Raw genomic sequence first — 17,267 nt, 5'->3', positions numbered from 1 at the left:
CCACTTCATGGAAAATGGTTCTCATTTTGATGGCCGGGGAAGGTCTGCCGGAGAATATCTTAAGACGAGTTCTATTAGGCCGATGAAAGTAGACAATGGTGATTTTTCTTTGAGTGGGAGGAAAAAGGTGCAGAGAGAGAGAGAGAGACTTCATCTCCCACCAAAATAAAATCTCCCACACAAATGAAAATCAGTAAATTACCAAGCTAGCCCTTGAAAGTGTTCCAAAATTTTCATAAATGCCACCCCTTTCAGGACATTTTGATAATTTAATATAATTGAAGGCAGCTAACATCAAATATTATTAGTTTAATAGTAGATAAAGCCACATATATATATATATATATATAACTTATATGCGTGTGTGTGTGTGTGTGAAAAACACAGACATATATGTGAAGAACATAAATAAAACAGAAGGAAAAAGGAAAAAAAATAAAAAACCAAAGAAGAAAAGGGGAAAGGAGAAGAAAAAAGAAGTGAGTGGAGGGGCAAGAGGAGGAAGAAGAAGAAAAAGAAAAGGGAAAAGAAGGTGAAGGGGCGAGAGGAAGAGGAAGAAGAAAAGGAGAAGAAGAAAAAAAGAAAAAGAAAGAAAGAAAGAAGAAAAAGAGGAAGGAAAAATAAAGAGGTTGAGGCCGAAGGAAGAAGAAGAAAAAGAAAGGAAAAAGGAAAAAAAAGAGACAATCATGTCTCTACTGCTAGCTGGGAAAACAGGGCCCTACTGCCGAGACCCACAAGTATACGAGGTGACGCTGCACCTAGTCTGCCCAAGCCGCTCACTTTTGACAAAAAGGAAAGTAAGTTGTTCATAACCCAAATTTGACTCAAAAGAGTAGTGCAACTTAGCAGAAAGTGATCCTCATTAATGGTTAGTCTAAAGAAATAAATAAGTAGAAAAACAAAGAAAAATGTCAGACCAAACCACCACCATCCTCATCATCAAAATCACCAGCATTAGCTCCAATATCTTCCATTCCCGGTTGCTCAGAAACTGCAGAAACCTGAACATACAGAAGGACGATTGTGACCCCTAGGTCTTTTAATAAAATAAAAGCAGCACAACATATATGTAAAAAGTTAAATCAAACAAGATTAGAACAGAATTGGGAAAAAGCATACACGCACACACTGACCTTTATATTCCTGCCTGCAATGGATAACCCATTTAAAGTTAAAGCAGCTCTTGCATCTTCAAGTCGTGCAAACTGACAGGATCATGGAAGAAGAAAGATTGTCATTATCCTTCCGATAGTAGCCACCTATGACACTACATTGATACTAACCTGGACAAATCCAAAACCTCTGAAAAGCCCTGTTTCTGAGTCGAGAGGTAATTGCACCAATTCTATGGTACCAAAAGATTCAAACACCTAAGAAGCAGCAAAAGAAAATTTCCAATAAGGTTCAACACGTCATGTACAAAATTTCCAAGCTCTGAAATTGAAGCCAGATTGAATGTGTATACTCAGAAAATGAAGTCCCTCCAAAGTACAGGTAAAGGGTCCATAAAACCAAGTAATGATTTGAAATAGAAGGCAATAAAATGTAAAATAAGAGTTAGCGATTAGCACATCACATTTCACCAATATAAACACTTAACACAGGAAACATGAGAGGGTAAACAAATTAACATGCAATCATCATCATCCCACATACAAGAAACACAAGGGAAGCAATGTTCAAGTTTTAGGTTTACTGCAATTCCCTAATTGCTACAAAGTATGGATACTAAACAGTCCAAAAGCTTTCAACTACTTTTATAGCACAAATGCTCATAAGGTTCCAAAAATATGGTTATCAGTTTCAACACTAAACCACTTTCAATAAGAAACCACCAAAATAGTAAATTGGCAAACAAATCATTTAACTTCTAAAATAGCATTGTAAAAATGACTGTAAAACAAAAATATGACAGGTACCATTGTATATTGAAAATATCAATGTGTTTACTATATAACAATCCCAGTGATCGATGGATCATGGTTGCATATTGTTAGTAAGCAGGTTTGCCTGATCAAGACACCACTTCATTGAAAGACAAAAATATATTTTAATTCGTCAGCCACTGTCAAGGTACTGAAAAAGAATATTTGAGGACATGGTGATTAAAATAATAAACCTATTGTCAAAAGCTGTGCTGCAAATGATAGTAAATGCCAAAAAATGAAGCAAATTTGCCCTTGCAAAGGCTTCAAAAAAGAAATTGGAGGATTAGTTTATTATAGATAATGATTTCATATTCTTCGCAGACGTGATCGGTTTGGGTTTCCATCAAGTTGGCATGAGTTTCTAGAAAACCTATACCCGTTTCCTTAATTGGTACTTTCAAGGAACAACCCCAAACAGGCCCCTTATCCGAAGTACATTCATTGAAAGCACTGGGAACATTGGTACTAATGCCAAAATATTTGAGGTAACTTTTCTTAAAAAAATATGTAAGCTGTAACAAATCACAAGTTCAAATTTTCTTAAAGGCACAAACACACACCCAAGTTTGTTATAGGCAGAAGATGTGACGTGGGAAGACATGTCCTCTCTGCATCAAGACCCGCTGTTCAAGGGAGATGTCCATGAAGAATATCTGTCTTTTTTTTTATGACCAAGGAAAACCCTCACCAAGAACCGGGTCACTTAATGGGCCTGCCTCCCTGTGAGGTAAAAGTCCAGGTTGAGGACACAACCACCCAACCTTGTGTGCCCCAACCTTGGTAAAGCAACGACAACCCCCATGCACCAGCAGGATTTCAGGTAAGCAGTTTCTTGACATGTATACCACACAGTTTGTCACGTTTATTTTAGGCCTCTTTACGAAGGTCACATGTTTATTCAGATGTTAGGTCAAGTGAAGCATTTTACAAGAAAAACTTCCTGTAATGGATATTTTATCCTCACAGTATATCTAAATTTACATTTATTCATGTTCATGAATTTATGGAAATTAACTTAAGTTGCATAACATTTTATCAAGTTCAAACCTCGTATGACCTGGATTCATTAAACAACAAACTGCAACCAGATCAAGAATGAGACCACCCAAGTTGCATCAGCATCACACACTCAGTGCCTTGGAAAATGTCATGCAGGTAGTGGGAATGGACAAGTCATTTTATCTTGCATCAACTGAAAGAATTGTCACAATTATTTTAAAGCTAAGAGACTCCTTAACATGTGATTTTCAATTAGGACTGTCAATGGGTCAGACTGGCGATAAAATACCCAGTTGCACAGGCACCAATTAACTGGATGGAATGGTCAAAAGTGGCATTACTAAAAAGGGTCAGATATGGGATAAATCTTTCACAAACCAAGTTAGATTGGATCCGTATACCACTTTCTTACATAACGAGATCAAATCACAGAAGGGTCACTGAGTTGGGTTATAGACATCAGAAAGCTGAGGGAGAGGAGATTCAAAAGTCGGTCTTCTGGATAAAAGACAGGCAGAACAACCACTACAGCAATGAAGCATCATTAGCAAAAGTACAATATATATATAGGAAGGGAGTTGTGCCCACCAAAGTTAGGAGCCTACTGAAAGAGAACGGGGATTTTTGGGGTGTTTTTTCGCAAATCTGACATTGCATATGTGTTCGGCATGGTTGATTTGCTAGAAATGGCACTTGGATCATGTTTTTTCAATGAACAAACGTGAATTTTTTCAGTTTGAATATTTATGAAAATTGTAGACCGTCGATTTTCAAGCCTTATAAAAACCTACCCATGTGCCAGAATCGGACAATCCAAGAGTCTATTCCTATAAAATCAAGCATGTAGAACACATTTGTAGGGCCAGATTTGAGAAGAACATGAAGAAAACTCTTCATAAGCCCACTAGGCACGGATTGAAGTAGGCAAGTACCTCTCTCTCTCTCTCTCTCTCTCTCTCTCTCTATATATATATATATATATATATATATATATATATATATATATATATATAAAACCACCTATCCCATGTGGTAAGCGGGGTCCTGTGTCAAGCTGAAGGCTCAGGATCGAATCCCTCTGCCACAAGGGGCAGCTGTTGTTCTGGTAGGGGTCCGCCTAACCCTAGCTTGCCTTTCAAATATATATATATATATATATATATATATATATATATATATATATATATATATCTTGCATGCTGCCAGTTTTCATCCTAAGCAAGGATCAAACTCTGTAAGATTCACATTTTGCATTATTTGTAGCTTCCTTCTTCAAGGACAAAGCTGATTTAAAATAGTCTTTCATCCTAAGGCAGAACTTGTATCCATGTACTTTATATTAGCATGGAATTCATGCCTGGAACTGCAACCATCCTTACAGTCACGTCAATTCCATGATCCTCTTATGCTTAGTTGTTATAGGCGTTAGGCGGAACCTAGGCGGTGAGCCCCTAAAAAGGCCTAGGCAGTACCCCAAATATAAAAAAACATAATAAGAAACATGTATACAACATAAAATCAATCAACAATAAGCACCAGGCAAATAATATGTCGTTGAACACTGGAAAGCAATTATATTACATAACCTTAACCTGCTCAAACAAATTAAGAATAAATTAACTATTGAATAAACAAACCATATAACTAACAGTGTGAATGAACAATACACAAAATAAAATAATGTATACAAAAAAATTAACACAACAATAGACATAACACAAGCAATAGACAAATAATGTCTTCTTCTTCTAAACAATAGACATAATACAAGCAATAGACAAATAATATGTTTTATTCTTCTCAACAATAGACAAATACTATGTCTTATTCTTCTCAACAATAGACATAATACAAGCAATAGACAAATAACATGTCTTCTCCTTCTCCTCCTCCTCGAAGAAGAAAACAAATGTCTTAAAAAATCTTCAAAAAAAAAGCCTAGGCTCTAAAAAAAGCCTAGGCAGTAATATAAGGCCCCACCACCCAAACCTGATCGCCTAGGCGGTAGGGCTGTGACTAGGTTGCCTAGGCACCACCTTTGACAACTAAGCTCTTATGTCATTTAATCGCAATGGGAGAACAATATACACATGCCTTAGGATGAAAGTCATGAACAATAGGAGAGCAAGATACGCATGCCCACATTTGCACACACACACACACACCAAGTCCTAGTCAACCCAGGCCTGGTTTGTATTGCTATACATACCTAGAGTCACTAAGGGTCCTTCAACATTCAAATCAGACCTGGGCATGTCTGGCTTTGGACCAAACATAACCCTTGACAGCCCAAGAATTAGGCACCCAGTCAGTACTACAGTACTAGAATAAGAAATTCCAAGTATATCATGCTCAAGAAATATTAATCATGACTAAGATAAAGATCAAAAATGTAGACAAATAAATGAAAAAGCAAAACAACTGTAATTCAAACAGGAAATAATACTCAACCACTTAAACTGTCTTCTGTTTTATGAACTCCATGTAGCAGAACTGGAAGTCAATACAAGCCATTTTGATCACATAAAATTGCATTTATAGGCAACAGATATAGTGCATGGATACAGATCATTGTGGTGCAATGAATTATGCTTGCCTGGCGGAGTAGATCTTCTGTCATATTCAGATGCAAATTCCCAACATATAATCTTCTTGCCCCACCTGAATATGGCCCGATTGAACCACCTGCTCCACCAGCAGCCGTATTTGATTGAACAAGATTCTTTTCAGCATCTGATGGCTTAACCATTACGGGATGACCAAGAAGCAACTGACCAGAGAGTGCTATTGCCATGGGTACTGACATAGCATCGTAAAACTCAATATACCTGTACAAGAAACCAAACGAATCAATTTTGTGTAACATGAAAAGAGCATGTTTCTTGAAATACTATGACATATTGAAAGTAAATATAATGGGAGAACAAGATGGGATTTTAACACTGCAAAATTCGTTGCAGCTAGAAATTAGCTACAACAAAAGCTTAACAAAAAATAGGAAATAAAAACATACACATCTAAATGAACAATAGAAAGTACATAATTAATGTTTGAAGTAAATATAATAGAATAGAAAGATGGCATCTAAACACCGTAAATTTTGCTGCAGGTGGAAATTAGCTACAACAAAAGCTTGACAAGAAATAAATGACAAAGCACAAAAAAAGATACATCTAAATGGATAAGGGCAAGTACAAAATGTCTGATATGAATATTTTCCCAATCATATCAAGTGAAGGAAAAAAATTACCCGACTCCCTTCGAGCGCCTGGATTTCCGGTCCATTATGAGCCGCACATCACGAACCTGAACAGAAATAGCATGACAACACTGTTCATTACTTTGTAATACAAAATGGACAACCCAAAACATGGATGCTATGCTTTATAGTATAAACTCCACAAGTAGTTTATATGATAACTATCTCGTGCATAACTGCATGCATGAGATGCACAATTCAATATATATGTACACACACACATATGTGTGTGTGATTGTGTGTGTGCAACATAAATTGCGTAACATTTATCACAATTCTAGAAAACAGAGCATATGCAATAGCAGAAAATATATGAGAAACATTTCTTAGTCCCATGTTGGTGCTATATGAACCATCATAAAATACATCAGATTTTAACCAAGAAGAAGCAGACCTTGCCAGCCCTAGCAAAAAATTCATATACATCTCTTTCATCAGCCTTTAAACATATCTGAAAATTTTTACACAGAAGCATGTTAGCGACACTTGGTATAAAGATTTACATGACAAAATATTCAGGTTGTTAGTCCAGAGGCATGAAAAAATAGATTCAGAACATACCTGATAAGCAAAAACAGTTCTTTGATCCCTCTCTGGATCAGCCTCCAGCTCCACATCATCTTTTTTATCTTTAGCTCGCCTGCATATATGGAGAGACAATGTTCCAATGTAACTATGACAAATGATGAATATCCACATTAAAAAAGAAATTTATCACTGATCATTCCTAATGTGATGATAAAGCAAAAATACTTCTGGCATCAAGGAAAATCATGTCTTTTATGTTAAGAATAAATATCCGCTGAATATACAATTCATGCTCCTTCAATTATTGTGCTTTAGTACAAGGGACAAAGATTAGATCCCCGTATTCCTGCAGAAAACTGCAATTATGTCAACTAGATAGAAGAGCAAAAGAAAAATGAAAACATAATACATTTTTTGCCCAAACTGCAAACTGCAACCAACTTTTGGATCTTGATTTTACCATCTACAAATTTGGAAGAATATTTGAGTTTGAAAAGCTTCAAAAATATATATATTATAACTAACGTCAATCTATAGACTCATGTCAAACATCTAACTGTCAATCAATATCAGAGTCAAACAAGAACAAGCAATTTGCAATGAATTCTAGAAGCAAAAATACAGAAATAATCAAGAAATAAGATATTTGCAAAATGTTTAAAGAATGGTGAATTTATACAGCCCAGAGTTTTATCGAATCAGACAAAAAGGATAGATTTGACTCCATGGACAAGCTAAGAGTCCAGTGAGAAAAGATGAAAATAAATCCCTGGAAACTGCCTGAGATTGGAAAGCAAATGCATAGAAACTGTTAACAAGAAGAGAATATTCACTGGAATTGAGAAGGAAACAAATAAAGAAAACAGGAAAAAACACGAGCATCATACATACACAACCATAAATACAAAAAAGTGTGTAAATAGTTGCTGTAGACCTGTTGATTGATTATACTTTAATTGATACTAGTGATAATCGCTTATGCTTACACGGAAAAACAATTGAACTGAACATCACTTGCAAAATGCAGAACAATTATTTTAAGCAGATGAAACTAGCTTTCACAAAGATGGGAAATAAAAAATGGGAGGTTGAACAATGACCAAACTCACTGACAGACTTAAGTAGCTTGACTACCAGACAAGCGGGAAAAAAATTAAAGGTGACAAGATCTTTTTCAACTAGGAAAGAGACCGCACCAAGTTATTGGTGATCTCAAGCTAGAAAAGCCAGACATAGGTGACAAAGAAAATAGACATCACAGAACTAAAAAGAAAGTGATCTTTACAATGCTTGACAAAATGCCTATAATTAGTGATACTCCATCTGCCATGTAATAGCATATCCTGCCAAAAGAAAAAAGGTATTAGAGAAAACGCAAAGCTGCTTCTAGCAGTCATCTGACATCTTCCCCACATGCAGCTAAGATGAGAGCAGTTCTGTGAAGCAAAGCCCAAGAATCCCCTCACCAGCATTTCTGCAACAGAAATAATTTAATTAAGCAGCTGTGGTTGACCTAGGGGATAATCAAAATTTAGCCCGCCATCAGAACTCTCTAAGGTCTTTGTGTCACACACCCAACCACATGCCGCACAGTTACGATATAGATTCCCATTTTCAAGAAGGAACTTTTAGGATCCATGACCTGAGTTCCTGACCATGGCCCACTTGACAGGCTGACCATCTGGAGAGTGTTCATAGCATATCTGCGAGTTTCCAGAATCTAATGTTCAATACTCAGAATTTTCAAAGGTTGATAAAATAGAAGAAAACAGGCCAGCCTTAGAAGTGTCAAAAGGTCAAATTCAAGCAATCAATTTTGAAAAATGACAAATCTAAATTTCATAATCACTCCTAAGCATGTGCTGGCAAGAACAGAAGAAAGTGGCCAAGTAGTTTGCCCTGCACAGAAACCCTCAAGAGGCATAGGATCGATAGAATGGATTTGCAGCTGCTATCTCAACCAGCAGGAGATATAACTGAGCTAGAGCTAACTACCAGAACCCCATTTAATACATATATGGTGTCAAAAGTTGCAGAATGAGAAACTGTTAATTACCCCATAGATAATCCATAAATCATTACTGCAAAGTAAGAGAATATGTGATATCATATAGCCAAAATGTAGCACATATTGTATGTTTATTGCACAAAAAGATCTGGCATGAAATAAGGAAGCATCAACGTTGCCCCCAAGGTCCATCCACATCTAAACAAACAGCACAAAAGTAATTTCCAGATATTAAGCATGACACAAGCAGCCAGTGGCCTGTAGTTACTGGATTCTAAACTTTGGATCACAATATGCAACCTGGGCCCTCAAGGTCATCAGTCTTTAGCACATTAATTCATGTAGCAATTCCCACATCTCAAGTCAGACATCGGCACAGATAGAGTTTGTGTTCAAATGTATATCTTTAAGAGTTAAAATTATTAATAATAATAGTAGTAGCAGCAGCAGCAGCAGTAGTAGATTCTAAAATAGATCCTATACATACAGATGGATGCATACATATCTTTATGAATCGTGATGAATGATCTTATGGTCCAACCAACATATTGCGGTCCACAGGCACCTAATGACTACGATTCCTAAAAATTCCATTTGCCATGTTGCACTAAGTTACTTACGGAGATACCTAGAGTCCCACATCTCATTTTACTCAATCCATAACCACATGGACTACAAAGAGTTACCACAACCACAACAAATTTTTTGTGATTTGGAAAAGAAAAAGCTATGTAGGATTTTCATTTGTTTTCAAAATTATTAAGTCATACTTACATAAATTTTGCTTGGCAGCTTAGCTCCCTGAATCATTTCAGTAGTAAATTGTCAAGTATGAACCAGAGTTACTGGAAAATCTTAGATAGGTGGGAAGCGCGCTTTTCGAAAACTCGTTTCAGAAGCGCGATACTCCTCGCTTCCAAAAATTGATGGGAATCTCAATTCTCCCATGGTTCTCCTATGCATCCCACACACTTTGTCCATGCTTATACGTCTTGTCACACTTTTTTTCATGTTTTCTATGTGCTTTCTCTCACATTTTTCATTCACTTCATATATGCTTTCTCTAAATTGGTACCCATCATTTTTAGATTTCGACAAAAATTTAACTCCGCCCGTGTATAACTGTTTAGTTATACACTGCCGGTCCCAAGCCCGGATAAAGGAGGAGGGTTGCGGTAGGCCAGTGACACCCAACACAAAAACTTAGTCACACCCTATGAATATGAATCAATATGAGAATTTCGTTGGGGCGTTCCCTACTGAGCGACGCACTGTACTCTATAGGCCCGAAGGCAGTAATAAATGAGCAAGGGTTGCTAGGTCGTCGCCCAGAAGCGACACGTCACATCGGCGCCCGGGTGTGGTGTCAAATAGGCAAGGGTTCCCTCATTTTGTTGGACAGGTGGGGGTAAAGAAGATAGTTTAAGACTATAAAATTAGGTTAGCCACTTGGAATATAGGGTCTTTAACTGGTAAGTTGGTAGAGTTAGTAGATGTTATGTGTAGGAGAAAGATGGATATTTTATGTCTACAAGAGACCAGATGGGTAGGTGAGAAAGAAAAAGTGATAGAACCTTAGGGATATAAGATTTGGTATACAGGAATAAATAGGAATAGGAATAGAGTAGGGATTGTTATTAGTCGTGAGTTTATAAATAATGTAGTTGAGGTCCGTAGGAAGGGTGATAGGATTTTACTTATTAAATTAGTATTAGGTACGGATATTATTAATATTATTAGTGTTTATGCACCTCAAGTAGGTTTAGATGATTCCATTAAGCATCAATTTTGGGAAGATTTAGATGGAGAAGTACAAGGGATATCTTATGGAGAAAAGCTTTTCATCGGCGGTGACCTTAATGCACATGTAGGCATTAATAAATTGGACTTGAGAGTATTCATGGAGGCTATGGTATAGGAGAAAGAAACGAAAGTGGAGAAAGGATTTTAGATTTTGGTTTGTCCTATGATATGATCTTAGCAAACACTTGGTTTAGGAAGAGGGAGTCTCACCTAGTAACATTTAAAAATGGGATTAAAACGAGTCAGATAGATTTTTTCCTACTTAGAAAGAGAGATAGAGGTTGTTGCATCGATTGTAAGGTTATACCGGGAGAAAGTGTAGCTAGACAACATAGAGTCTTAATTTTAGATCTTAGAATTAGAAAATGCCGCAAAAGGGATAGACATAGGATAGATCCTAGAATTAAATGGTGGGCATTGAAAGGAGCTAAACAAGGAATGTTTGTAGAGCAGGTAGTTAAGGAAGTTGATTGGTGTCTCGAGAAGGATTCAGAATCAATATGGAATAAGATAGTGGGTGGCATGAGAAAGGTGACTAAGGAGGTATTGAGTGAGTCTAAAGGCTGTGCACCGCTAGGTAAGGGTACATCATGGTGGAACGAGCATGTCAAATTAGCTATTAAGGTTAAAAGAGTGTTATAGAAATCTAAGTAAGAGTCGTGATAATGAGAATTTAGAGAAGTATATGATAGCAAAGAAGGAAGCTAAAAAGTAGTTCGAAACGCGAGGGATAAGGTATATAAGGAAGTTTATGACAAGTTGGATACCAAAGAGGGCGAGAAGGATATTTATAGGCTTGCAAAGATGAGAGATAGGAAATCGAGGGATCTGGGTATGGTTAGATGTATCAAAGATGAAACGCAAAGGGTTTTAGTCAAAGATGAGGAGATTAAGGAGAGATGAAAAGATTATTTTGATAAGCTATTTAATGAAAGTCATGCTCAGGATATTGGAGACTTCTCCATTCCTTTTCATGAGATGAGTCGTGACTTCATGTGCAAGATTCAAAAGAAAGAAATTGCAGAGGCTTTGAAGAGAATGGAATCAAGAAGGGCAGTTGGCCCAGATGGTATACCTATCGAGGCTTGGAAATGCTTGGGTGAGAAAGCTTTAGAATGGTTGACAAATCTTTTTAATAAGATTTGACAGACAAATAAGATGCCTAATGAGTGAAGGAAGAGTACTCTGGTGCCTCTATATAAGAATAAGGGTGATATACACGATTGCACAAACTATCGTGGTATAAAACTCATGAGTCATGCTATGAAACTTTGGGAGAAGGTGATTGAGTATAGGTTGAGGAAGGTTGTCATGATATCGGAGAATCAATTTGGTTTTATGCCTGGAAGATCAACTATGGAAGCTATACATCTTCTTAGACAACTTATTGAGAGATATAGAGAGAGGAACAAAGATTTGCATATGGTTTTTATTGATTTGGAGAAGGCACACGATAGAGTACCTAGGGATGTTCTCTGGTGGACAATGATGAAGAAAGGTGTTTTTCTCAAGTACATTAATATAATTAAAGATATGTACGACGGAGTAGTAACCAATGTCCACTTGTGGAGGGGTGACAACCAATTTTCCTATAACGGTTGGGTTACATCAAGGATCTGCATTAAGCCCTTTCCTATTTGATATAGTGATGGATGAGCTTACGAGATCAATTCAAGAAAATGTGTCGTGGTGTATGTTGTTTGCTGATGATATTGTTTTGATTGATGAGTCATACGATAGAGTACCTAGGGATGTTCTCTGGTGGACAATGATGAAGAAAGGTGTTTTTCTCAAGTACATTAATATAATTAAAGATATGTACGAAGGAGTAGTAACCAATGTCCGCACTTGTGGAGGGGTGACAACCAATTTTCCTATAACGGTTGGGTTACATCAAGGATCTGCATTAAGCCCTTTCCTATTTGATATAGTGATGGATGAGCTTACGAGATCAATTCAAGAAAATGTGTCGTGGTGTATGTTGTTTGCTGATGATATTGTTTTGATTGATGAGTCTAGAGCTGGGGTTAATGCTAAGTTAGAATTATGGAGACAGACATTGGAAGCAAGAGGTTTTAAGTTGAGTAAGAGTAAGACAGAATATATGGAATGTCGGTTTAGTAAGCAACGAAGTAGTGATGTGAGTGTAGTGAAGTTTGGTGAACAAGAAATATCGGTGGATGATTGTTTCAAATATTTGGGATCTATCATTCAAAAGTATAGAGAAATTGATAGAGATCTAAATCATAGGATAAATGTTGGGTGGATGAAATGGAAAAGTGCAACTGGAGTGTTGTGCGATCGTAGGCTGCCATTGCGGTTGAAGAAAAAGTTGCATAGGACAACAATTAAGCCCGCTTTACTATATGGTACGGAATGTTGGGCTGCCAAGAGACATCATATTCAAAAAATGAGTGTAGCTGAGATGCGTATGCTTAGATGGATGTGTGGAAATACAATAAAAGATAAGATTCAGAACGAGGAGATACGTAAGAAGGTAGGCGTTGCACCCATTGAAAATAAGATGAGAGAGAATCGTTTACGGTGGTTTGGACATATTCGGCGAAAGCCTAATGATGCTCCAGTTAGAAGGATGGAGAAATGGGAAAATATATTAGTTAAAAGAGGTCGGGGTAGGCCTAGGAAGACATGAATGGAGATGATAGGAAAGGATATGAATGCTTTGAACCTCACCGAGGACATGGCATTGGATAGAAATGATTGGAGGAGAAGGATTCATGTGGAAGACCCAGAATGATTTTCTTTTTTGGTTCATATCGCCGACCCCAATTGTTTTGGGATGGAGGCGTAGTTGTTGTTGTTGTTGTTGACAAAAAATTAATTCTTACACTAAAAAAATCGTGAAATCTAATAATAGTCATTTTTATTTTAGTTTTTGTTCACATTCCATTTGAATCCCATTTCGCTTCTAATTTGATTCTCATATCACTTCCATTTCAATTCTCATTTCGCTTTCAAATTGATTCCCCTCTTCGCACTTCCTAAAAATTTTAAAGTATCATGCTTCCTATGAATTTAAAATGTCTCACCTCTTGCTTCCATTTCCCGTATCATTTCCCGCTCCTGCTTCCTACTCTGGCAACCTTACTATGAACCATCTTCACAACCTTTTAGGAATGAAAACTCATTATTCTCCATTAATATTCATTTTTTCAGAGAAGATAGTGTGTTCATAGAAGCAGATACACAGCCCAAAGATGAAGACAGACTTGTTGGGTGCTAAGATCCAAAGTTGAGAGGGAAACAGCCCATATCGTACACTAAGGTCCCTACGCAATCACTTAGTGGAAAAGGAAGTGATCAAGGATGGCAACCAGGAGATGGACATACCTAGGACATATTTGCTTACTATACCACAAAACACTCAAGAAACACAAAACAGAAGTAATATCAATGGGCACAAAATGGATGCTTCAAATAAGAATGAAACAGGTCAAATTTTCAGAAAAATTTAGGTGCTTGTCAACACATAGTTACCTGAAGCTTGCGCTTCAGAAGCAGTTCCTCAAAACGAGAGGAAACTATGGAAAACTCACTTCCAAAATATGAGAAAACCACTTCCCTTTAGTGGGAAACCCACTCCCTCGCCTTTCAAATTGATTCTCCTTCACTTTTATAGCATTTCCCTCTTGTTAGAGATATGAGCACAGGTCAACCAAAGACAGATTTGCACGAAGGTCCAGATCCAAAACAGAAGATAAAATTTACCCAACATAAGACGATAGAGTCCAGCTATCTTGACAAAATCAAGGATTTGTGCCAGCATAGCAAAATAATCACTATACATGTTTGACAACTGCTTGCCTAATGCATTCCCTTGATCATAGGAGATTTGGTGATAGTTGTAATCTCATCTCTCTTGTACATCTATTCTGATTCTACAAATAGTGGAAACTCACCTATAATAGGATTAATTCTGGAGTGAGATGCCTCGTGGATGTAAGTGGTAGTCACTAAACCACGTTAAACCATTTTCCCTTTTTTCTGTTTTTTTTTGGGCTTTATCATAATGCAATTAAACGCCCCATTGTAATTGCCTAAACCTCCCTCACTCCCTCTCTCTCTCTCTCGCTTTTGTTTTTTATTTTTCATCTTACCGAAATTTTCCCAAGAAAAACTCTCAAGATATTCCTTTGCCGAGAATATCCCGAGAATGAAATTTTATGACTACGAAAGAAATGGAGCTCCATCACATCGCTAAAGAAGATGTTGGTCCTCCAATGCCACTAGGAGAATCCATAGCCATAGAGCTTCTAAAAGGTTCCATGAAGCAACAATGCACATCAGGAATAAGACACCACCCAACATTTACATAGACAAGAGTTGGAATATGCAGAATAGTTTTCAGACCTTCATTTTGAGCAATTAGATACCATTCATTTTTTCATTTGTATGTTACTTTGTAGACTAATCAACCATTAAATGTAATTGAATTCAGCTGTTTTTAATTAGGTTAATAATTTGTTCCAATTGATACTCATCTACAGGTATGCCAAAGTGAGAATATGATCCATAATTTTTCTCCTTTTCTAATTTGCTCCAACGGATAGATGTGATAGCTAGACTGGTAGCATTGCACCATTTTTAACTTAGGGTCGTGGATTTGAACTCATCAGAGACCACCTTGGTCCATCCAATAAATTTTTTCAACATAATTTATTTGTTAGTTCTTGTTAGTTGCTCTGCTGTTTATTTTCCTTAGCACATTAGCAAAATTACAAACAGTGGAAACTCTACAAAATGTAAAAAGAATCATATGGTGTTGCTTCATTTGCATTACAAATTTACTTTCAAATACTTATGCTTATAAATTTTCTTCTATAAAACATGGATGGTTACCTTTTTCCACAATATCATCATAATACAGCACTCATGTTGAATTCCAACCATGTCTAATAACAACACCCGATTAGTACTTTCTTGTCTCCTTCCTTTCACTCTGTTTCAAACCCAAAGGTAGTCATACCATCAACTCAGTGTTTTGCAACAATAAAAACCCAAAACTGGCATGGGGAACAATGGTAACAACAATGACTATGCTATTATCAAGGGTATGAACATGTGCCCGTGGAAAAACATGTATGAAGATGCATTTCAATCTGTGTCTCAACAAAGAAATGCAATCGGAGAGTGTTAGATCCTGTCCGAGAATGATTTAACTTTCTTCATAGAGGAGCAAGGACAAACCTCGACAAAGAAATCCCACAACACAATCACACAGATCAAAGTTTAAATAATATGAACTAGATTTAGAACTTCAGCAATGTGGACGACTCATATTGCAGGAAAAGATGAGAACAATGTTTAATCACGCCATTGCCATAGATAAAATATGCCAAAGGTTTTCCCTATGCAAATGCTTAAACCACATAAAATGATCGATGTGGTACCTGGTGTCTCCGTCTTTTAACTCCCTCTCCCTTTCTCTCTCTATTATTACCCTTTCTCTCTCTCTTTCTCTGAATTCTCGGTCCCTGCTCCTGCCCCTATCCCTTTCCTGCTCCAACTCTCTGTCCCGATCACTGCAATGTCTATCAGAGTGGCTCGAACTTCTTTGAGACCTCTCCCGCTCAGTCACACTTAGCCTATCCCTGTACCCTCTTTCTTGATCCCTCTCCTTTCCGTTCCTCTCGTCACGGCCACCATCTCTGTCTCTCCGTTCACACCGCTCTCTGCTGCTCCAATGCCGATCCTTCTCACCTCTATCCGAGTCCCTATGATCAGGAGAACCATGGTAACCAGATGGCCCTCTCATAGACCGCGCCCGATGCCGGTTTCTCTCACCATCACGAGAAGAGTCATGGCGATCACTCCTGTCATGGGATTCCTCGTCTGACCTAGCCCTCTTGGACCTGCTCTCCAAAACTCGCTCATTCTCGCCACTCTTGTGTTTAGAACTTCTGCTCCGATCTTTCCCATCTCCATCCCTAATCGCTACATCCTTTGCCAATTCTGGATTTTCGACCATTTTCTCCAAATAATCGTACTCGTCGAAATCCATAAATTTTCCTGACAAACTGCAAAAACCACGAACAGAAAAGATCATGAAACACAAGTAGAGAAAGCACCAAATCGCTACTCAAAAATTGACAACCGGAAGCGCTCAAATCATTACGGTACAAAGCAAATTGAAAAAACAGAAGAAGTAATAATTGATCTTCCTTGCACACTCGAACTTTCTTAAACAAAAATAATTACCCTAAAAAATCATAACCACAAAACCCTAATATCTTCCGAACGAATCGACCCGAAAATCGAAACAGTTCAAAAGAAAACCACAATTCTATTGCACGTATCGATCCATAGACCAACTGGAAAACAGTGTAAAACGATCAAACACAAACAAAAATCATCTGAAAAGAAAAAAGGAAAAAATTAAGAAAACTTAGACTCCAGCAGGAAGCGACAGAAACCCTAATTTGCGTCCCCATCAAAAGGGCGGAGGAGAAAACAAATCCAAGGGATCTTCTTCATGAAGACCCTAACACGGAATTTCTCAACAAGCCCTAGATTCAGCAAGCATCTCCCGAGCATAGAAACCGTAATCCACGGAATTTTCATAACCAAACACTTGAAAGGAAGACATGAACCAAGAGTAGGAAAATTCAAACTGAAAGAAGAGGAAATCGAGAGAGATCACCTCAGAATCGAGAAGACGAGAAGCTCCCCGTTTGGAAAGAGAGGGAAAGAAGACTCAGAAAATTTGAGCGCGGGCTCGACT

At 37.4% G+C, this 17,267-nt stretch overlaps 1 protein-coding gene across 1 annotated transcript in view; it reads right to left on the bottom strand.

Annotated features, from left to right (window-relative positions):
• LOC149832859 (uncharacterized) overlaps positions 1-17,267 on the bottom strand; it is a 30,870-nt gene extending 13,603 nt beyond the window's left edge. The window contains exons 1-9 of the mRNA XM_090014748.1: positions 17,187-17,267; positions 15,937-16,563; positions 6,748-6,826; positions 6,581-6,637; positions 6,178-6,233; positions 5,524-5,755; positions 1,284-1,370; positions 1,134-1,205; positions 918-1,001 (exon numbers count right to left, since the gene is read on the bottom strand). Coding sequence (XP_089870874.1) covers positions 918-1,001; positions 1,134-1,205; positions 1,284-1,370; positions 5,524-5,755; positions 6,178-6,233; positions 6,581-6,637; positions 6,748-6,826; positions 15,937-16,547 — 1,278 coding nt within the window. The 5' untranslated portion in view covers positions 16,548-16,563; positions 17,187-17,267. The remainder of the gene's footprint in view (positions 1-917; positions 1,002-1,133; positions 1,206-1,283; positions 1,371-5,523; positions 5,756-6,177; positions 6,234-6,580; positions 6,638-6,747; positions 6,827-15,936; positions 16,564-17,186) is intronic.

The sequence above is a fragment of the Nuphar pumila genome, chromosome 7 (assembly GCF_984573655.1).
Source record: "Nuphar pumila chromosome 7, dmNupPumi1.hap1.1, whole genome shotgun sequence".
Taxonomy (NCBI): Eukaryota; Viridiplantae; Streptophyta; class Magnoliopsida; order Nymphaeales; family Nymphaeaceae; genus Nuphar; species Nuphar pumila.
Note: the sequence above shows the minus strand (reverse complement) of the source record. Positions and strands in the feature narration are given on the sequence as shown.